Source organism: Carcharodon carcharias, chromosome 19 (assembly GCF_017639515.1).
Source record: "Carcharodon carcharias isolate sCarCar2 chromosome 19, sCarCar2.pri, whole genome shotgun sequence".
Classification (NCBI taxonomy): domain Eukaryota; kingdom Metazoa; phylum Chordata; class Chondrichthyes; order Lamniformes; family Lamnidae; genus Carcharodon; species Carcharodon carcharias.
In genome coordinates, this window is record NC_054485.1 from 104,844,269 (window position 1) to 104,869,121 (window position 24,853).

Sequence of the window (24,853 nt, forward strand, 5' to 3'; positions counted from 1 at the left end):
ACATAATCTTCACTGTAACACATACTCTGTAATACAATCTTCACTGTTACACTCTCTGTCATACAATCCTCATTGTAACACTCTCTCTGCAACAAAATCTTCATTGTAACACTGCTGATAACACAATCTTCACTGTAACATACCCTGCAACACAATCTTCACTGTTACACTCTGTCATACAGTCTTCACTGTAACACTCTCCCTGCAACACAATATTCATTGTAACAGTCTCTCTGTAATATAATCTTCACTGTAACCTCTTCTGTCTAATAGAAGGAACAGAAATCTGAGGAATCGAAGGCACATTATTTTACAGCTTGCCTCATACACCTCTCCCTGTAACACTCTCCAGATTTCTGTGGCCTTAGGTATAACACTCATTGCTTTTGGCTGCCTTGCTAGCAGAGCATGTATAAAACAGCCTCTCTGTATCGGTTTCTCCACGATAACAGGCTTTTTGTCAGACTCCCAGAGAGTGTGGGTTTAACGTACCAAGGGGAACAAGGCTTGATTCTGCTTCTCACATCTACCTCCAAGAGCTGCTGCCAACTGACAGATGTCTAAGCACCCACTGGGGAGTAAAATCTCACCACTGACATGTTTAAGTACAAGCAGGCCAACTGAGGTATTGGATTTTAATAGCAATTCAGCCCTAAGACTTTACTACAACATATTGATGGTTAGCAGAGCTGAGACAATGTCTGCAGCTGGGTCAAAGGGTCAGATTCCAGACCTGAGCTGATTTCCACTGAGCGTTGGGTTGATGGATGTGCCTCTAGCATTTGGTTGTCTATATGGGGTCCTAGGGCCTAGAGAGGTGAAATTGCCATGTCCCACCTGCTTCCTTATCTAGATGTAACCTAATTTACAGACAATTATCCTTTGTACAGCTGGTCCATATCATCCTTTGATATGACTGATATCACTGCCATGCCCTATCGCATTAACAACAACCTGCTTTGCCCACCTGAGAACCTTCTCCCATCAGCTTTCTCCAGAGAGTAAAAGCCTGAACAGTTTTTCTTGTGACCCCCTAATAACACTGTCCTAGTAATCTATAACCTCTTCACTTCTATCTTGTTGGTGATCACAGATTCCTATCATTAGATGCTCTTATCAAAATAGTGTGCCCCATTGAACATCAATGGACTGCATATCAGGGTAATCCAGGGGGAATCACTGGCTAGGGACCTGCTTTAATGAGTATTTAGTTGCCATTTACCCTGGCTCCTTGCCTGGAGCTGCTGCATCATTTAGGCCTCATGTTCTGGACCAGCACACAATGAGCCACAACAGCTTTTCTGCTGAACTTGGGATGTCCTGTGTAAGGACTCTGAAGGCATGGATATCTTTTCAGATAAGGCAATAAATTAAATTCACTCAGCCATGTCAATGATGGTCTGAAAGGTGTTAATCTGGTCACTGTGTTTACACTAGCCAAATAATCAGAAGAGTTTGTGAGGACAATATACCAAAGAGCTGAAGATGGCCATATAATCAGGGTAACAGAATGATTAGAAGAGATTGAGAAGTGTTGCTAAGTACATTTTGCTGACTCCACGTTGTTATTCTGATGTCACTTTTATGCATCTTTGATGTACCATCATTTAGCAGTAGCTGGCATGGCATTAGTGTAAGATTTGTGATTGAACCACTGTATGCTGTACTCCTACTAGAATCGTGAAGTGTTCCCGAATACACACCGACCACACTGTGAGGTTAGATGTATCATTAAATACCTGAACATGCATTGTTACAACTGCATATGTCTGATGTTTAAAATAATGAGATAAATTTGAACAAGAAAGCAGTTTAACATAGTTAATTAGGGAAAATCAGGATGGAAAAAACAAGGAACAAAGCAGCCATGGCTCAGTGGTTGTACTCTCTCCTCTAGATCAGAGTTCAAGTCCCTCTCCAGAGATGTGGGCACAGTATCCAGGCCGACATACCAGTGCAGTAATGAGAAAGTGCTGCACTGTCAGTGGTGTGTTTCGGAAGAGACATTGAACCCGCTCTCTCAGGTGGGCGTAAAAGATTCCCTGTCCAACGTTTAGCCCTCAACCAACAGCACCGAAACAGATTATCTGGTTATTACCACATTGCTGTTTGCGGGATCTTGCTGTGTGAAAATTAGCTGCTGTGTTTCCCACATTTCAACTGTGAGCATATTACAAAAAGTGCTTGATAGGCTGTAGAGCTTTGGGAAGTCCTGAGGTTAGAGAAATGCAAATTCTTTTCAATAGCCTCAATGAAACACAAATTGGATTGGAAAATATACCTGGCCTTCAAGGGCCCCTAGAAGACAGGCAAAGGATGATTTGACAAAACAGCTCTCTGGGTATGAAGCCCGGCTGAATGTGATCACACACAGGGAGTTTGGAAGCATATTTCACATTTTGGAAGCATGTTCTGAACACGTGTGGCTCCATGACAAGATCCAGATAGCATAACATGGTCTCTGCAGTCTCCCTGCCATAGGGCTGAGTTGTGTATTGGAGACATCACTTGTGACAGAGAGACTAGCTTTTTTATTTCCTTTGAGATGAATTGCTCTGGCTGCAGAGCTCAGCATCTGGCAGTCAATGGAATGTCATTAAAGAAATGGAGTTCATTAGAGAGCAGCAAAAACAGGGAAGCCAAACACACAAGTTCCGCTTTCAATTCCCTCCACTCCCTCTGAGAATTCAGAAAAAATGACCCACACAGCAAAACACAGCTTGCAGTATTCTAGAAGCCATAGCACAGAGGTGTTCAAAGCAGTGAGCGAGAAGTGTAAAAAGATAGATTTGGATTCGTACAGAGTCTTAATGATGCCTCAAAACCCATTCCAGATGGCTAAACACACACACACACACACACACACACACACACACACACACACACACACACACACACACACAGTTATTTTAAAATCCAATGACTTGCAGCACTTTGAAAACATTTATTGAGATCTGCACCAACTCCAAGGAGACGGATGGTCAATTGCTTTGTTCCTTATTTTCATTGACGATGTCTCCATTTTAAATTCTCACCTCTGTGTGCAATTCTGTCCATGGCCTCACCTCTTCCTATCTGTGTAATCTCCTCCAGTCCTACAATCCTCCAAGATATCTGTTCTCCTCCAAGGCTACCCTATTGCACAGCCCCGATTTTAATCGCTCCACCATTGGTGGCCATATGGTCAGCTGTCTGAACCTAAGTTTCTGGAATTCCCTGCCTAAACCTCTCCACACTTTCACCTTTCTCTTCCTTTAAGATGCTACTTAAAACCTACAACTTTGACCAAGCTTTTGGTCACTTGTCCTAATATCTGCTTACATAGCTCAGTCTCAAATCTAGTTTGATAATGCTCTTGTGAATTTCTTTGTAGATGTTTGACTGTGCTGAAGGCACTATATAAATGCAGGCTGCTGCTGTTGTTGGCTATGAAAGGAACGTTGGGCAAGGAACGTTGCATTTCTTAAAATTGAGCCATCCAATTGTTTATATCCATGAGTCAGTAAGCAAGAAGACGTGGCCCTCACTTTAATTTCTCATTCAAAGGGTTGAATCTCTTCCAATGCCATACTTACACAGCACTACCTACATCACAGGCTTACACTACCAACATAGAGCATGAACACACAAATTCAATCCTAAAATCAATGATATTTCCAACCGAGCCAATCTAATATACTGATAAATGGGATTCATTTCAGGTGATTTCCACTTTGCCGTCAGTAGGGTAAAGTAGGGGGCTGTGCACACTAGAGATGAGGAAAATCCCATAACAAAGTCCTTTTGATACTCAAATGGAGAGCCAGCTACATCACAACATAAGGACAGAGAAAACAAAGAATACAGAGTAAGAGCGTAGCAACTACAAAATGAATAATGGAGTAAATGACATAACATGGCAGCAGTATCTACCATCAGCAAGATGGGTTGCAGGAACTCACCATGGCTCCTTTGTCAGTACCTTACAAAACCTGACCTCTACCACCTAGAAGGACAAGGCTAGCATATTCAAGGGAACACTATCACCTGCAGCTTCCCCTCCAAGTTACAGATCAACCTGACTTGGGACATTTTCACGTTTCAGTGGATCAAAATCCTGAAACTCCCTTCCTGACAGCACTGTGGTGTACCAATAGTATATGGACTGCAGAGTTTCAAGACAGTGACTCACTACCACCTTCTCAAGGGTAAATAGGGATGGGCAACAAATACTAGCCTAGCCTGTGATGTCCACATCCTGTGAAAGGATTAAAGAAAATGGGAATGGAATGAATGAGAGAAAAAGAGAATTGATTAATGATGAAAATGAAATGAATAATGGCAGGAGTGCAGCTTTGTGAATCCATGCAATGTAGTCTCAGGAGAAGAGATTGAACCATCGAGAGGTGAGCAGTCATTGAGGCAGTCTGAGTTGGAGTGGCTTTCAAGTGAGTTCAGAGGCTAAATCTTTGAAAGCAAGAAGTTGAAATCCTTTGCAAGGGAGAGGGGTTTTAACAAGATTTTGTGACTCACAGTGGCCTACATGGGTTTCTGAGAAATCCATGGGATCTGTTTTGGTCATATCTGCCATATGATGTGCAGTGAGAGGTGTTCAGCCAGTTTGCCTGTTATTTCATATTTAACTCATGTTAATTCTGAATGTCAAAGTATAAGGTACAAGTTGTAAATTGTTTTACTTTTCTGACTTTGTATGATAAAGTTTATTTTGTTTGTCTGAACACATGAAAACATGTGGCTTTATTCTCCTAGTTTGTAATTGGGATTTCAAACATTCCACAATGGGATGAAGAATGGAAACGGAATGGAGTGAATGATGGAAAAAGAGAATGGAATGAATGATGGAAAATGGATATGGAATGAATGATGGAAAAAGAGAATGGAATGAATGATGGAAAATGGATATGGAATGAATGATGAAATACAGGAACGGAGAAATGGAGGATGAAACACAGGAATGGGATAAAGGATACAAAAAGGAAATAGAAGGAATGATTCAAAAAGATTTTAGAGTGAATCATGGAATGAGAGAATGGATAATAGAAAAAACAGAATTGGAAGAAATGATGGAAAACAGATATAGAAGAAATGATGGAATATGGGAATGGTACCAATTATGGAAAAACGGAATGCAATGAATGATTGAAAATGAGAATACAACAAATGAATGTATAATGAAACATGGAAATGGAATGAATAATTAATCAACGGAATGGAATTAATGAAGGAACACAGGAATGTAATGTATGAAGAACAAAAGCAAAGGAATTCCTGATGGAACACTGGAACAGAATTAATGTGGAAAAAGAGAATGGAACGAATGATGGAAATGGGAATGGAATGAATGATGGAGAAAGAGAATGGAATGAATGAGGGGAAAAGAGAATGGGATGAATAATGGATAAAAGAATGGAATATATGATGGAAAAAAGAATGGGGTCAATGATGGAAAAAGAGAATGGAAATAATAGGGGAAAAAAGAATTGAATGAATGAGGGAAAAAGAAAATGGTATGAATGGTGGAGGTAGAGAGGGGAATGAGTGTTTGAACACAGGAATGGAATGAAGAATGGAAAATGGACAGGGAATTAAGGATGGAAAAAGAGAATGGAATGAATGGTGGAAAAGTGAAATGGAATGAATGATGGAGATAGGGAAAGGAGTGAATGGTGGAACAAGGGAATGTAAATAATGATGGTAAAAGAGAATGTAATGAATGATGGAGCAAGAGAATGGAATAATTGACAGAAAAAAGGGAATGGAATGAAAGTTGGAAAATGGGAAATAATGAAGAATGCAAAAAGAGAACAAAGTTAACGATCAAATAAAAGGATGGTAGCAAGAATGGAACATAGGAACAGGATGAATGATGGAAAATGGGAAAGAAGAAATGATGAAAAAGATAATGGCGTGAATCATAGAATGAGAGAACGGAAAGAATGATGGAACACCAAATTGGGAGAAATCTTGGAATAGAGATATGGAAGGAATGCTGGAAAATGGGAACAGTATGAATTATGGCAAAAGAGAATGGAATGGAATGAAAGACACAGGAATGTAATGAATAATGAAAAATGGGAATGGAATGAATAATTAAACATAAGACTGGAGTTAATGAAGGAACACCAAGAATGTAATGTATGAAAAACAAAAGCAAAGGAATTCCTGATGGAAGACCAGGATATAATTAATGATGGAAATAGAGAATGGAATAAATGATGGAAATGGATATGGAAGGAATTCTTGAAAAAAGGAATTGAATGAATGATGGAAAAAGAGAATGAATGAATGATGGGACACAAGAGTGGATTGAGTGTTGGTGAAAGAGAATGGAATGAATGAAGGAACAGGAGAATGGAATGATTGATAAATAAAGGGACTGGGATAAATGTTGCAAAATGGGAATGGAATGAAGGATGGATGGAAAAGGAGAAAGAATGATTCATGGAAAAAGAGAATGGGATGCATGAAGAAATAGCAGAATGGAATGAATAAGGGAACAAGAGAATGGAATGAAAATTGGAAATTGTAAATTAATGAAGGATGGAAAAAGAGAACAAAATGAATGATCAAATACAGAAATGGTAGCCAGGATGGAACACAGGAATGGGATGAATGATGGAAAATTGGAAAGAAGGAATGATGCAAAAAGATAATAGAGAGAATCATGGAATGGGAGAATGGAAAGAGTGATGGAAAACTAAATTGGAAGAAATCATGGAATACAGATCTGGAAAGAAAGGTGGAATATGGGCACAGTATGAATTATTGCATAAGAGAATGGATTGAATAAAGGAAATGGCAATGAAATGAATGATGCAAAATGGATATGGAAGGAATGATGGAAAAAAGGAATGGAAGGAATTATGGAAAAAGGGAATGGAATGAATGATGAAAAAAGAGAATGGGATGAATTATGGAAATGGGAATGGAATGAATGATGCAAAATGGATATGGAAGGAATGATGGGAAAAGGGGAATGGAAGGAATTATGGAAAAAGAGAATGAGATGAATGATTGAAATGGGAATGAAATGAATGATGGAAAGATAGGATGGAATGGTGATGTAAAAAGTGAATGGATGAATGATGGGACACGAGTGGAACAAGTGATGGTGAAGGAGAATGGAATGAATGAAGGAACAGGAGAATGGAATGATTGATAGATAAAGGGATTGGGATAAATGTTGGAACAAGGGAATGGAATGAATGGTAGATGGAAAATGGGAAAGAATGATTCATGGAAAAAGAGAATGAGTGCATGAAGAAATACAAGAATGGAATGAATAATGGATCATGGGAATGGAATGAAAGTTTGAAATTGTAAATTAATGAAGGATGGAAAAAGAGAATAAAATGAATGATCAAAAACAGGAAAGGTAGCAAGGATGGAACACAGGAATGGGATAAATGATGGAAAATGGTAAAGAAGGAATTATGCAGAAAGATAACAGAGTGAATCATGGAATGAGAGAATGGAAAGAGTCAGAGAAAACTGAGTTAGAAGAAATCATGGAATACAGATCTGGAAGGAAAGATAAAATAGGGGAATGGCATGAATTATTGCATAAGAGAATGGAATGAATAATGGAATAAGAGAAGGGAATGAATGAAAGATATGGGAATGGAATGTTTAATGAAACATGGGAATGGAATGAATAATTAAACACAGGAATACAATTAAGGAAGAAACACAGGAATGTAATGTATGAAGAACAGAAGCAAAGGAATTGCTGGTGGAACACTGGAATAGAATTAATGATGGAATCAGAGAATGGAATGAATGATGGAAATGGGAATGGAATGAATGATGGAAAATGGATATGGAAGGAATGATGGAAAAAGGGAATGGAATGAATGATGGAAAAAGGGAATGGAAGGAATGAAGGAACACAGGAATAGAATGATTTCTGAAACATGGGAATGGAGTGAATAATTAAACACAGGAATGGAAGTAATGAAGGAACACAGGAATTTAATGTATGAAGAACAAAAGCAAAGGAATTCCTGATGGAACACTGGAATAGAATTAATGATGGAATCAGAGAATAGAATGAATAATGGAAAAGGAATGAATGATGGAAATGGAAATGGAATGAATGATGGAAATGGGAATGGAATGATTTATGGAAAAGAGAATGGGATGAATGATGTAAATGAGATGAATGAAAGATGGAAATGGGAATGGAATGAATGATGGAAAAAGAGAATGTGTTGAATGGTGAAACAAGGGGATGTAAATAATAATGGTAAAAGGGAATGGAATGAATGATGGAAAATGGGAAATAATGAAGAATGGAAAAAGAGAACAAAGTGGTTGATCAAATAAAGGAATGATAGCAAGAATGGAATGGAATGGGATGAATGAATGGGAAAGAAGGAAGGATGAAAAAGATAAAGGAGTGAATCATAGAATGAGCGGTTGGAAAGTGTGATGGAATATTGAATTGGCAGAAATCTCGGAACGCAGATATGGAATGAATGTTGGAAAATGAGAATGGTATGAGTTATGGAAAAAGAGAATGGAATGATTGATGGAAAAAGAGAATGAGATGAATGATTGAAATGGGAATGAAATGAATGATGGAAAGATAGGATGGAATGAATGATGGAAAAAGATAATGGAATATTGATGTAAAAAGTGAACAGATGAATGATGGGACACAAGAATGGAACGAGTGATGGTGAAGGTGAATGGAATGAATGAAGGAGCAAGAGAATGGAATGATTGATAGATAAAGGGACTGGGATAAATGTTGGAACACAGGAATGGAATGAATGATGGATGGAAAATGAGAAAGAATGATTGATGGAAAAAGAGAATGGGATGCATGAAGAAATACAAGAATGGAATGAATAATAGAACATTGGAATGGAATGAAAGTTGGAAATTGTAAATTAATGAAGGATGGAAAAAGAGAACAAAATAAATGATCAAATACAGGAAAGGTAGCAAGGATGGAACACAGGAATGGGATGAATGATGGAAAATGGTAAAGAAGGAATGATGCAAAAAGATAACAGAGTGAATCATGGAATGAGAGAATTGAAGGAGTGATGGAAAACTAAATTGGAAGAAATCATGGAACACAGATCTGGAAGGAAAGGTAGAATATGGTAACAGTATGAATTATTGCATAAGAGAATGGAATGAATGAAGGAATAAGAGAAGGGAATGAATGAAAGACACGGGAATGGAATGATTAATGAAACATGAGAATGGAATGAATAATTAAACACAGGAATGCAATTAATGAAGGAACAAAGGAATGTAATGTATGAAGAACAAAAGCAAAGGAATTCCTGGTGGAACACCGGGATAGAATTAACAATGGAAAAAGAGAATGGAATGAATGATAAAAATGGGAATGGAATGAATGATGCAAAATGGATGTGGAAGGAATGATGGAAAATGAAATGTCATAAATGATGGAAAACAGGAACAGAATGAACGATGGCAAAAGAGAATGGAATGAATGATGGGAAAAAGAGTATGGTATGCATGAAAGCTACAGGAATGGAATGATTAAAGAAACATGGGATCAGAATGAATAATTAAACACAGGAATGGAATTAATGAAGGAATACAGGAATGTAATGTATGAAGAACAAAATGAAAGGAATTCCTGGTGGAACACTGGAATAGAACTAATGAGGAAAAAGAGAAGGGGATGAATGATGGAAATGGGAATGGAATGAATGATGGAACACGGGAATGAAATGAATGATGGAAAGAGAGAATAGAAGGAATGATGGTAAAAGGAAATGGAATGAATGATGGGGAAATGGAATGGAATGAATGGTGGAAATGGGAATGGGATGAATGATGGAAACAGGAATGGAATGAATGGTGGAAATGGAAATGGAAGGAATGATGGAAGAGAGAATGGAATGAATGATGGAAAAAGGTAGTGGAATGATGATGTAAATAGTAATCAAATCGATGGAAAATGGATATGGAATGAATGATGGAAAAAGATAATGGGATGAATGGTGGAAAAAGGGAATGGAATGAATGATGGAGATAAAGAAAGGAGTGAATGATGGAACAAGGGAATGAAAATCATGATGGAAAAGGAAATGGAATGAATGATGGAAAAAGAAAATGGAATGAATGATGGAATAAGAGAAGGGAATGAATGAAAGATATGGGAATGGAATGTATAATGAAACATGGGAATGGAATGAATAATTAAACACAGGAATACAATTAATGAAGGAACACAGGAATGTAATGTATGAAGAACAAAAGCAATGGAATTGCTGGTGGAACACTGGAATAGAATTAATGATGGAATCAGAGAATGGAATGAATGATGGAAATGGAAATGGAATGAATGATGCAAAATGGATATGGAAGGAATGATGGAAAAGGGAATGGAATGAATGATGGAAAAAGGGAATGCAAGTAATGAAGGAACACAGGAATTTATTGTATGAAGAACAAAAGCAAAGGAATTCCTGATGGAACACTGGATTAGAATTAATGATGGAAACAGAGAATAGAATGAATGATGGAAATCGAAATGGAATGAATGATGGAAATAGAGTGAATGAACAATGGAAATGGGAATGGAATGAATTATGGAAAAGAGAATGGGATGAATGATGTAAATGAGATGAATGAATGATGGAAATGGGAATGGAATGAATGATGGAAATGGGAATGGAATGAAAGATGGAAAAAGAGAATGGGATGAATAGTGGAACAAGGGGATGTAAATAACAATGGTAAAAGGGAATGGAATGAATGATGGAAATGGAAATGGAATGAACGATGGAAAAAGTGAATGGGATGAATGGTGGAACAATGGAATGGAATAAATGATGAAAAATAGAAATGGGATGAAAAATAGAAATGGAATGGAATGAATAGTGGAAATGGATATGGAATGAATAAGAGAAGAAGAGAATGGAATGAAGAATTAAACATAGGAATGGAATTAATGAAGGAACACAGGTATGAAGAACAAAAGCAAAAAAAAATTCCTGGTAGAACACCGGAGTAGAACTAATGATAGCAATAGAGAATGGAATGAATGATGCAAATTGGAATGCAACGGATTATGGAAAATAGATATGGAAGGAATGATGGAAAAAGGGAATGGAATAAAGATGGAAAAAGACAATGGAAAGAATGATAGAAAAAGGTAATGGGATGAAAAATGAAAATGGGAGTGGAAAGAATGATGGATAAATGGAATGGAATGAACGATGGAAAATGGATATTCAATGAATGACAGAAAAAGAAAATGGAATGAATGATGGAACACGGGAAGGCAATCAATGATGGACACAGAGGATTGAATGGATGGTGGCAAAAGAAAATGGAATGAATGATGGGAACAGGGAATGGAATGAATGATGGGAACAGGGAATGGAATGAATGATGAGAACGGGGAATGGAATGAATGATGGGAACAGGGAATGGAATAAATTATGGAAAAGTGAGATGGAATGAATGATGGACAAAGACAATAAGATGAAAAATGTAAAAAGAGAATGGGATGAATGATGGAAATGAGAATGAAATAAGTGATGGAAAATGGAAATGGGATGAATGATGGAATACTGGAAATGAAAGATTGATGGAAAAAATGGAATGGAATGAGTGATGGAGAATGGATACGGAATGAATGATGGAAAAGGGGAATGGAATGAATGATGGAACAGGAGAGCGGAATGGAATGATTAAAGAAACATGGAATGGAATGAATAATTAAACACAGGAATGGAAATAATGAAGCAACACAGGAATGTAATGTATGAAGAGCAAAAGCAAAAAATTCCTGGTAAAACACCAGAGTAGAAGTAATGATAGCAATAGAGAATGGAATGAATGATGGAAATGGGAATGCAAAGAATTATGGAAAAAGGATAAGGAAGCAATGATGGAAAAAGGGAATGGAATGAATGATGGAACATGGATATTCAATGAATGATGGTAAAAGAAAATGGAATGAATGATGGAACACGAGAACGGAATGAATGATGGACACAGAGGATTTAATGAATGGTGGCAAAAGCAAATGGAATGAATGATGGGAAAAGGGAATGGAATGAATGATGGGAACAGGGAATGAAATGAATGGTGAAACAACGGAATGGAATTAATGATGAAAAACAGGAACAGAATGAATGATGGGAAATCAGGATGGGTTGTATGTGGAAAAATGAATGGAAGACACAGGAATAGAATGATTAAAGAAACATGGAACAGAATGAATAATTAAACACAGGAATGGAATTAATGAAGCAGCACAGGAATGTAATGTATGAAGAACAAAAACAAACAAATTCCTGGTAGAACACTGGAGTAGAACTCATGATAGCAATAGAGAATGGAAAAAGGGAATGGAAGGAATGATGGAAAAGGGGAATGGAAGGAATGAAGGAACACAGGAATACAATGATTTCTGAGACATGGGAATAGAGTGAATAATTAAACACAGGAATGGAAGTAATGAAGGAACACAGGAATTTAATGTATTACGAACAAAAGCAAAGGAATTCCTGATGGAACACTGGAATAGAATTAAAAATGGAATCAGTGAATAGAATGAATGATAGAAATCGAAATGGAATGAATGATGGAAATAGAGTGAATGAACAATGGAAATGGGAATGGAATGAATTATGAAAAAGAGAATGATTTGAATGATGTAAATGAGGCGAATGAATGATGGAAATGGGAATGGAATGAATGATGGAAATGGAAATGGAATGAACGATGGAAAAAGTGAATGGGATGAATGGTGGAACAATGGAATGGAATAAATGATGAAAAATGGAAATGGGATGAAAAATAGAAATGGGAATGGAATGAGTAGTGGAAATGGATATGGAATGAATGAGGGAAAAAGAATTAAATGAATGATGGAAATAGAGAATGGAATGAATGATGGAAAAAGGGAATGGAATGAATGATGGGAATGGGATGAATGAATGGTGGAAATGGGAATGGAATGAATGATGCAAAAGAGAATGGAATTAATGATGGAAACATACAATGGAATGAATGATGGAAAACAGGAACAGAATGAATGATGGGAAAAGAGGATGGGATGTATATGGAAAAATTAATGGAATGAATCATGGAAATGGGAATGGAATGAATGATGGAAAATGTTAATAGAATGAATGATGCAACAAGGGAATGGAATGATTGATGGAAAACAGGAATGGAATGAACGATGGAAAAAGAGAATGGGATGAATGAAAGGCACAACAATTAAATGATTAAAGAAACATGGAATGGAATGAAGAATTAAACATAGAAACAGAATTAATGAAGGAACACAGGTATGAAGAACAAAAGCAAAAAAAAGTCCTGGTAGAACGCCGGAGTAGAAGTAATGATAGCAATAGAGAATGGAATGAATGATGGAAATAGGAATGCAATGAATTATAGAAAATAGATATGGAAGGAATGATGGGAAAAGAGAATGGAATGAAGATGGAAAAAGAGAATGGAACAAATGATAGAAAAAGGGAATGGGATGAAAGATGAAAATGGGAATGGAATGAATGATGGAACATGGATATTCAATGAATGATGGTAAATGAAAATGGAATGAATGATGGAACACGAGAACGGAATGAATGATGGACACAGAGGATTTAATGAATGGTGGCAAAAGCAAATGGAATGAATGATGGGAAAAAGGAATGGAATGAATGATGGGAACAGGGAATGGAATGAATGATGGGAACAGGGAATGGAATAAATGATGGAAAAGTGAGGTTAATTGAATGATGGACAAAGAGAATGAATGAAAAATGTAAAAAGAGAATGGGATGAATGATGGAAATGAGAATGGAATAAATGATGGAAATGGGAATGGAATGAATTTTGGAAATGGGAATGGAATGAATGATGGAAAAAAAACTGAACGAATGATGGTAAATGGTTATGGAATGAATGATGGAAACAGGGAATTCAATGAAAGATGGAAAAAGAGAATGTGCTGAAAGATGAAAATGGGAAAGCAAAGAATGATGGAAAGAGAGAATGGGATGAATTATGGAAATGGGAATGGAATGAATGATGAAAAATGGGTATGGAAGGAATGATGGAAAAGGGAATAGATCGAATGATGGAAATGGAGTGAATGATGATAAATGGATATTCAATGAATGATGGTAAAAGAAAATGGAATGAATGATGGAACATGGGAATGGAATGAATGATGAGAAGAGAGAATGGGATGAAATAGAAAAAGGGAATGGAATTAATGATGGGAAAATAGAATGCAATGAATGATGGAAATGGGAATAGAATGAATGATGGAACACAGGAAAGGAATGATTGATGGAAAAAGGAAATGGAATGAATGATGGAAAAAGAGGATTGAATGAATGGTGGAAAAAGATAATGGAATGATGATGTAAAAAATGAATGGATGAATGATGGGACACAAGGGTGGAATGAGTGATGGTGAAGGAGAATGGAATGAATGAAGGAACAAGAGGATGGAATGATTGATTAGAAACAGGGAATGGGATAAATGTTGGAACCTGGGAATGGAATGAATGATGGAAAAATTGAAAGAATGATTGATAGAAAAAGAGAACGGGATGCATGATAGAACATGGGAATGAAATGAAAGTTGGAAATTGGAAATTAATGAAGGATGAAAAAAAGAGAACAAAATTAATAATGAAATACAGGAATGATAGCAAGGATGGAATACAAGAATGGGATGAATGATGGAAAATGGAAAAAAGGAATGATGCAAAAAGTGAAAGAATGATTGATAGAAAAAGAGAATGGGATGCATGATAGAACATGGGAATGAAATGAAAGTTGGAAATTGGAAATTAATGAAGGATGAAAAAAAGAGAACAAAATTAATAATGAAATACAGGAATGGTAGCAAGGATGGAATACAAGAATGGGATGAATGATGGAAAATGGAAAAAAGGAATGATGCAAAAAGATAATGGAGTGAATCATGCAATGAGAGAATGGAAAGAGTCAAGGAAAACTGAATTGGAAGAAATTGTGGAATACAAATATGGTGGTGATGGAACATGGGAATAGTACAAATTATTGCAAAAGGGAATGGAATCAATGATGGAAAAAGAGAATGGAGCGAATGAAAGACACGGGAATGGAATAATTAATGAAACATGGGAATGGAGTGAAAAATTTAACACAAAAATGGAATTAATGAAGGAACACAGGAATGTAATGTATGAATAACAAAAGGTGGAACACCAGAATAGAACTAATGATGGAAATAGAGAATGGAATGAATGATGGGAAAAGATAATGTGCTGAATGATGGAAAACAGGGATGGAATGAATGATGGAAAAAGAGAAAGGAATGAGTGGTGGAAATGGGAATGGAATTAATGATGGAAATGGGAATGGAATGGATGGTTGAAAATGGGTATTGAGTGAATAATGGAAAAAGAAGATGTAATGAATGATGAAAAAATAGAATGGAATGAATGATAGAAAAATAGAATGGAATGATGATGGAATAAGAGAATGGAAAGATTATGTAAAAGGTGAATGGATGATAATGGGACACAAGAGTGGAACAAGTGATGGTGAAAGAATGGAATGAATGAAGGAACAAGAGAATGGAATGATTGATAGATAAAGGGACTGGGATAAATGATGGAGCACGGGAATGGAATGAATGATGGGAAATGGGAAGTGGCATGAAAGTTGGAAATTGGAAATTAATGAAGGATGGAAAAAGAGAACAAAATGAATGATCAAAAACGATCATAGTAGGAAGGATGGAATTCAGGATGAATGATGGAAATGGGAATAGAATGATTGATGGAAAAAAGGGAATGGAATGAATGATGGAAAAAGAGAACAGGATGAATGGTGGAAAATGGGAATGGAATGGATGAAGTTGATAAAGAAAGGTGTGAATGATGGAACAAGGCAATGTAAATAATGATGGTAAAAGGGAATGGAATGAATGATCGAAAAAGAGAATGGAACGATTGATGCCGAAAGAGGATGGAATGAACAAAGGGAAAAGCGAATAGAATGAATGGTGGAGATAAAGGGGAATGAGTGATTGAACACAGGAATGGAATGAATAATGGAGAATGGACATGGAATGAATGATGGAAAATGGATATGGAATGAATGATGCAAAAAGATGATGGAAAGAGTCAGGGAAAACCAAGTTGGAAGAAATTGTGGAATACAGATATGGAGAGAATGATGGAACATAGGAATGGTACAAATTATTGCAAAAGTGAACGGAATCAATGATGGAAAAAGAGAATGGAACAAATGAAAGACACGGGAATGGAATGATTAATGAAACATGGGAATGGAGTGAAAAATTAAACACAGGAATGGAATTAATGAAGGAACACGGAATGTAATGTGTGAAGAACAAAAGTAAAGGAATTCCTGGTGGAACACCAGGATAGAATTAAGGATGGTAAAAGAGAATGGAATGAATGATGGGAAAAGAGGATGGATTGAATGATGGAAAACAGGAACAGAATGAATGATGGAGAAAGAGAATGGGATGAATGGCAGAGAAATCAACGGAATGAATGATGGAAATGGGAATTGATGAATCATGGAAAATGGATATAGAAGGAGAGATGCAGGAAGGGAATGGAATTAAAAATGGAAATTGGAATAGAATCAATGATGGAAATGGGAATGGAATGAATGATGGAGAATGGATATGGAATGAATGATGGAAAAGGGGAATGGAATGAATGATGGAAGAGGAGAGTGGAATGGATGATGCAACATGGATATGGACTAAATGATGGAAAAAGGGAATGGAATGAATTATGAAAAACACAAACAGAAAGAATGACAGAAAAAGAGAACACAGGAATGGAATGAATGATGGAAAAAGGAAATGGGATAAATAATGGGAAAGGGAATGGAATGAATGATGGAAAATGGATATGGAAGGAATGATGGAAAAAGGGAATGGAATAAATGATGGAAAAGGGGAATGTAATGAATGATGGAACACAGGAATGTAATGAATGGTGGAAAAGGGAAATGGACTGAATGATGGAAAAGGGGATGGAATGAATGATGGAAAAAGAGAATGGGATGAATTTTTGAAATGGGAATGGAATGAATGATGGAAAATAGATATGGAAGGAATTATGGAAAATGGATATGGAATAAATGATGGAAAAAGGGATCAGGATGAATGACGGAAATGGGAATAGAATGCTGGTGTAAAATGGATATGGATTGAAGGATGGAAAAAGGCAATGGAGTGAATGATGGAACACAGAAATGTAATGAATGATGGAAAAGGGAAATGGACTGAATAACGGAAAAGGGGATGGAATGAATGAATGATAGAAATGGGAATAGAATGATGGTGGAAAATGAATATGGAATGAATGTTGGAAAATGGATATGGAATAATTGATGGCAAAAGGGAATGGAACGAATGATGGAAAAGGGAAATGGACTGAATGACGGAAAAGGGGATGGAATGAATGATGGAAAAAGAGGATGGGATGACTGATGGAAATATGAATGGAATGAAGGATGGAAAATTAGAATGGAATAATGATGGAACAAGAGAATGGAAAGATGATGTACAAAGTCAATGGATGAATGATGAGACACAAGAGTGAAACAAGTGATGGTAAAGAAAAATGAGAATGAATGAAGGAACAAGAGAATGAAATGATTGATAGAAAAAGGGAATGGGATAAATGTTGGAACATAGAGTGAATCATGGAATGAGAGATTGGAAAGTGTGAGGGAAAACTAAATTGAAAGAAATCTTGGAATACAGATATGGAAGCAATGATGGAACATGGGAATGGTATGAATTATTGAAAAAGAGATTGGAAGGAATGAAGGAACACAGGAACGGAATGTTTAATGAAACCTGGGAATGGAATGAATAGTTATACACAGGAATGCAATTAATGAAGGAACACAGGAATGTAATGTATGAAGAACAAAATCAAAGGAATTCCTGGTGGAACACTGGAATAGAGTTAACAATGGAAATAGAGAATGGAATGAATGATGGAAAAAGGAATGGAATGCGTGATGGAAATGAGAATGGAATGACGGTGGAGAATGGATGCGGAATGAATGATGGAAAAAAGAATGGAATGAATTTTTGAAATGGGAACGGAATGAACGATAGAAATGGGAGTGGAATGGTGGTGGAAAATGGATGTGGAATGAATGATGGTAAAAGGAAATGGACTGAATGATGGAAAATGATGGAAAATGGATATGGAAGGAAAGATGGAAAAAGAGAATGGAATGATTGATGGACAAAGAGAATGGGATGCATAAAGAAACACTAGAATGGAGTGAAAAATGGATCATGGGAATGGAATGAAAGTTGGAAAATGGGACGTAATGAAGAGATGGAATTAGAGAACAAAATGAATGATCAAATACACGAATGGTAGCAAGGATGGAACACAGGAATGGGATGAATGATGGAAAATGTGAAATGAGGAATGATGCAAAAAAATAAAGGAGTGAATTATTGAATGAAAGAATGGGAAGAGGGAAAAATGAATTGGAAGAAATGATGGAATACAGATATGGCAGGAATGATGGAATATGGGAATGGTACAAATTATGGAAATGGGATTGGAATGAATGATCAAATACAAGAATGGACTGAATAATGGTAAAAGATAATGGAATGAATGATGGAAAAATGGAATGAATAACAGAAATGGAAATGAGATGAATGATGAAAAAAAGAAAAAAAAATGAATGATGGAAAAAGGGAATGGGATGAATGGGAGAAAATGGGAATGGAATGAATGATGGAGATAGAGAAAGGAGTGAATAAGGGAACAAGGGAATGTAAATAATGATTGAAAAAGGGGAAGGAATGAATGATGAAGAAAAATAATGGGATGAATGGTGAAAAAAGAGAATGAAATCAAAGGTGCAGATAGAGAAGGGAATGAGTCATTAGACACAGGAATGGACTGAATAATGGAAAATGGACACGGAATGAATGGTGGAAGAAGAAAATGGAAGGAGAGATGGAAAAAGAGAATGGAATGAATGGTGGAGATAGAGAAAGGAATGAGTGATGGAACACAGAAATGGAATGAAAGATGGACAAATAGAATGGAAGAATGATGGAAAAGATATGGAATGATGATGGAACAAGAGAATGGAATGATGATGTAAAAATTGAATGGATGAATGGTGGGACACAAGAGTGGAATGAGTGATGGTGAAGGAGAATAGAATGAATGAAGGAAGATGTGAATGGAAGGAATAATGAAACATGTGAATGGAATGATTGTTAACAGAAGAGAAAGGAATTAAAGATGAATAACAGGAATGGTTGGAGTGCACCTTTGTGAATTCGACAGAATGCAGTCACATGAGACAAGAATGAGCTATCAGGAAGGGAATAGTCATGGAGGCAGTCCAAGGCAGAGCACCTTTCCGGAAAATTCAGAGCCTAGATCATCAAAAGTGAAAACTTGAAATCCCTTGTGAGGGAGACAGAGATTTAATGAGATTTTGTGACTCACAGTGGGTTGGTGAGAAATCCACGGGATCTGTCGTGGTCACATCAGCCATTTAATGCAGATGACTTAATGCAGAGCATGGTGTGTTTGACCACACTTTGCCTGCAATATTCATACTCACCGCATGATAATTCAGAATGTTAGAGTATAAGATAGTGAGCGTAAATAGTTTCTATTTTTCTGACTTTGTACATTTAAGTTTATTTTGTTTGCTTAAAGTTATAGAATCTTGTTGCTTTTTCTCCTAGCGGGAGACTGGAATTTCAAACTTTGTCTAAGGGAATGAATCTTGGAGCATGGGAATGGAATGATTGGACACCAGAATGGAATAATGGAATGAGTGATGGAAAATGGGAATGGAATTAATGAAGGATTACAGGAATGTAATGAATGAAAAACAAAATGAAAGGTTTCCTGAGGAATCACAGGAATGGAATGAATGATGGAACATGAACATGAAATGAATGATAGAACAGGGGAATGGAAATAATGATGGAAACAGAGAATGGAGTGAGTGTTGGAAAAAGAAAATGGAATGAAAGATCGGCCTGGGGAATGGAATGAATGATAGAGAAAGAGAAAAGAATGAATGATGGAACACGGGAATGTAATGAATGTTGGACTACAGGAATGTAAAGAACAATGGAACATGTTGATGGAATGAATGTTGAAAAATGGGAATGGAATGAATGATGATACATGGGAATGGGATGAATTATGGAACACAGGAATGAAACGAATAATGGAAAAAGGGATTGGAATGAATGACAGAAAAAGTGAATGGAATGAATGATAAAAAACGGGAATGGAATGATTGATGAAACATGGGAATGTAATTTGTAATGGCAATAAAGAATGAAATGAATGATGGAAGATGGGAATAGAATGAATGATAGAAGATGGGAATGGAATGAATGATGGAAGATGGGAATGGAATGAATGATGGAAGCTGGGAATGGAATGAATGATGGAAGATGGGAATGGAATGAATGATGTTTCACAGAATAGAATGAATGAGTAGAAATGGGAATGGAATAAAGGATGAAATATGGGAATGGAATGAATGACAACAAATTGAATCAACTGAATGATGGTGCACAGGAATGGAATGCATTATGCAATGTGCAATTGGATTGAATCTCTTATGCATCTGGATTCAGCAATAGCATTTCCTAACATGTCAGTGGTGAAATTTTGGATGAATTTCCTGACTCATTTTGTGGAATGTGAGGTCTCATATTCTACTGCCCTCTGTGTAGATAAATTGTTCCTGCCATTTCCAATGAATGATCTAGCTGTCATTTAACGGTTCACCTCCTGGTTCCGCAATGCCTTTATGCTCTTACACCAAAAAGAAAATCAACCTTCATCAAGTATTTCATGTTGTACTGCTCCGTGTACGTTTGTAAGCACTTAGTGTTGCAGGTGCCATTGTTGTTCCCACATCCCACTTACCCGTGGTCCCTACAGTGATCACCGGCTTGCTCTTCATCTTCCCCTGCTCCCCCACCAAGGAAATTGTGTACTTGGTGCCATCCTCCAGCCCCACCAAGGTGGTGGTGTTACCCTTGCCAGGCACTCGCAACTCTCCGCGCTTTCCTGCCTCGGTACTGTACACGATGTGATAATGACCAACCCGAGCTACAGACTTCTCCCACTCCAGCTTGATGGTGGCGTCCGTCACCATGACAACACGAAGGTTCCTGGGGCTGTCGATCACTGCAGGAAGCGGGCAGAGAAATAGCCTCAGTCACCAGATGCAGAGTTCGTTGACCTACATGACTCCCAGTCTACCAACACCTCAATTGGAAAACTCACATCGTCACGCTGAAATCCCTCCCTGAATTCACTCCCCAATTCTCGATCTCTATAGTCTTTCCTAGCCCAGTCCTCCGAGATATCTGCGCTCCTCCAATTCCAGCTTCTTGCTCATCCCTTATTTTAAATGCTCCAGTATTGGTGACCATGTCTTCAGCTGCTTCACCTCTCTCCTAAGAACCTCCTTAAAACCTACCTCTTTGACCAAGTCCTTGTGTGGCTCAGTGTCAGTTTTTGACTGATAATACTCCTCTTTAGCCCCTTTGGATGTTAAAGGTGCCACATTAGTGTAAGTTGTTTTTTAAGAGATTCCTCAAATGCTTTTGCAGCAATGAGTGGCAGCCTGGTTTCAGGGCGAACCGAGTATTTTAAGACATAATGGCACAGCATCATGGCATGGTATTTGTGCCTATTTAGCATGAGTGAATGTGTGTTTGTGTGTGAGTGTATATCTGTGTGTGATGGCATGGTTCAGTACAGCGCACTCAGATATTCAATTATTTGTTGGGTTGACCAGAGATACTTTCCTGAGCCAAGCCCGACATGGTTTTAGTGTGGGATGTTCAGCAGCTCTTGGCTCCCAGTGAAGCATTGGTTTCAGACTAATATTTAACAACATAGTGAAAAGTAAGTGAGTGAGTGTCAGTGGTTGACTTGGGCACAGGAATTATAAAGTGCCTGGTGTGTGTGCTCAGGAGTCAGCAGCCAGATATTGCGACCTCTACGCACCTTCTGAAGCAGCCACTACCTCTGAGCAAGTCTGTTCTCTGCTGCTGCTTTTATTCATTGTAACTAATGTGAGACTCAAGTGTGAATGTGTTAGACTCCATTATCCTGTGTCCTACTTTTTGTTAATTCATTCATTGGAATGTGGGCTTCACTGGCTAGGCCAGCATTTATTGCCCATCCCTAGTCGCCCTTGAGAAGGTGGTGGCAAGCTGCCTTCTTGAGCCGCTGCAGTCCATGTGGTGTCGGTACACCCACAGTGCTGTTAGGGAGGAGGTTCCAGGATTTTGACCCAGTGACATTGATATATTTCCAAGTCAGGATGGTGAGTGGTTTGGACAGGAACTTCCAGGTAGTGGTGTTCCATTTATCTGCTGGCCTTGACCTTCTAGATGGTAGCAGTTGTGGGCTTGGAAGGTGCTAACTAAGGAGCCTTGGTGAAGGCTTCCTCTTTCTCACACGCACAGAACTGAATAAACATTTATTTTTAAAAGATAAAAGGGCCTAGAGATTGGGCAGGGGAATGGGGTTAGAAAAGACAGCTTCAGCTGAAGACCTAGCACTGGCCCAAAGGGACAAGCAGCCTCCAACTGTGCACTACTTTCATGCATTCACTTTCAGTGCAGTACTGAGAGAGTGCTGCATTGCCAGAGGTGTTGTCTTTCGGATGAGATCGAGGCCCCATCTGCCCGCTCAGGCGAACATAAAAGATCCCATGGCACAATTTTGAAGAACAGCAGGGAACCTCTCCTCTAGTGTCCTGCCCAATAATTATCTCTCAGTCAACATCAGGAGAAACAGATTACCTGGTCATTATTATGTGACTGTTTGTGGGATCTTGCTGTGTGCACATTGGCTGCCACACTTCTTGCACTATAGTAGTGATTACACTTTTAAGAAGTTAGCTGTAAATTGATTAGGAACATTTGGAGGTTGCAAAAGGCGGGATAGGAATACAAATTACTCCACAAAGGCCAAATAGAGGTGGGACTTACCAGTTGTTCCTTTAGTGGCTGCGGCCTTACTCTGGTGTCCCCCTCGTTCCCCCACCAGGGAGATGGTGTGTTCCACTCCAGCCTCTAAGCCGGTCAGTATGGCGCTGTTGTCTCCAGGTGGTACCACCACCTGGCTGTGTTTGCCCGTTGCTGAAGAGTAGTTGAGGCGGTAATGGTCGATCGACGCCTGGGGCTTTTTCCACCCCAACTTGATGGTGGAGTTTGTCGCTGAGACCACGTGGAGGTTCCGGGGGCCATCAATCACTGTGGCCAAGAACAGATCTTTAGTCAGTAGAGCCGCTACCTTGTCCAAGGGCCGTGCAACAGAGAGACCACCCACATTTTCAAGTACCCAGCTAGTGAATCCCTGTCTTCCTGCTGGAGCAATTACTCTATCTCTCAGCTCCCATTGGACACATGCCATGTTACCTCAGGTGCAAATGGGCTCAACCTAGCTACGGCTGAGACTAATTAGAGGCCAATTGCTGCTTACGTCAACTTGAGGTTAGTTGCTCCCTGTGTCAGTTAGAGGTTAATTGCCATATGGGCCAATTAAAAGCTTACAAAAGCAGATTAAGGCATATGTGGGAAAACTGAAATAGAAACAGAAAATGCAAGAAATACTCAGCAGGTCTGGCAGTATCTGCAGAGAGAGAGAGAAAGAGAGTCAATGATCCTTTGGACTATCTTCCCATGATACAATGTCATCGATCTGGAATGTTAACTTTGTTTCTATACTGCAGATACTGCCAGGTCTGCTGAGTATCTCCAGCATTTCAATTAAAGGCTAATTTTGCTTCTTAGGTCAGTCAGAGGTTAATGTTTTGACAAAAGTTCTTAGATTGGCAGGGTGCTTTTAAATTCTTGGCTCTAAATCTGAGGAAACCAGCTTGAAATGATTGCTTTTTCTTTACTCTACATATTTGACATTCTGAAATGTGACAGACACACATCTTGCATTATATACATTTATTAATATAGATAGGTACATATATTATATAAATACACACATTATATATACATATAATATACATATATCTCTACACATATATATATATTTATTTATATATATATATAAATATATTCAGATGCATGTGTGTATGCATTAATTTATTTAGTGTGTGCATCATCACAGAGCCAAGCAATAACCTTGTCAGTGGCTAGATGGAGATTTTTAAGCCCGTCTTCAAGTTTAGTCAGCGGACACTCCTCAAAAACGTGACTCATTGTTTGGACTGCACCATAGCTGCAGTCTGGAAGGTCTTGGTGACCCCACTGATGTTGGGCTGCAGTAAAGAGGCCTTGGCCAGCCCAGAAATGATTTAAAAGAGTCCTCTGCCAGCTTGTGTGCAAATTCACAAAGATGCCCCTAGGTAACAAACCATAATGGGTTTGTCTGTGAGATTTGGGGGGAAATCTGTCGACCAAGGCATCAATGTTCTGTAAGCAGACGAGAAGTAAGTGTTAAGATAAAAGCAAAATACTGCGGATGCTGGAAATCTGAAATAAAAATGGAAAATGCTAGAAAAGCGCAGCAGGTCAGGCAGCATCTGTGGAGAGAAACAGAGTTAATGTTTCGAGTCCGTATGACTCTCCAGAGCTAAAGAGAAGTAGAAATGTGATGGATTTTATACTGTTTAAGAGGGGGTGGAGCAAGTGGAGCAAAATGGAAGGCCAGGAATAGGTGGGAGCTCAGGAGAGATTAACAAAGATGCCACGGACACAAGACAAAGGGAGTGTTAATTGTAGTGTTAAAGACTAAAGAAGGTGCTGAGAGTGACATAAAGGGAAGATAGCAGATTGTGTTAATAGCAGAAC

General features: G+C 38.0%; 1 protein-coding gene across 14 annotated transcripts in view; it reads right to left on the minus strand.

Moving 5' to 3' along the window:
* LOC121291414 (tenascin-like) overlaps positions 1–24,853 on the minus strand; it is a 224,925-nt gene that overhangs the window by 149,782 nt on the left and 50,290 nt on the right. For 12 of the 14 annotated variants that reach the window (XM_041212557.1, XM_041212552.1, XM_041212554.1 and 9 more), the window contains 2 exons: positions 23,036–23,299; positions 20,952–21,215 (listed from right to left, as the gene is read on the minus strand). In XM_041212557.1, the coding sequence (XP_041068491.1) occupies positions 20,952–21,215; positions 23,036–23,299 (528 nt within the window). The remainder of the gene's footprint in view (positions 1–20,951; positions 21,216–23,035; positions 23,300–24,853) is intronic. The other 2 variants (XM_041212558.1, XM_041212547.1) reach the window with 1 other exon arrangement.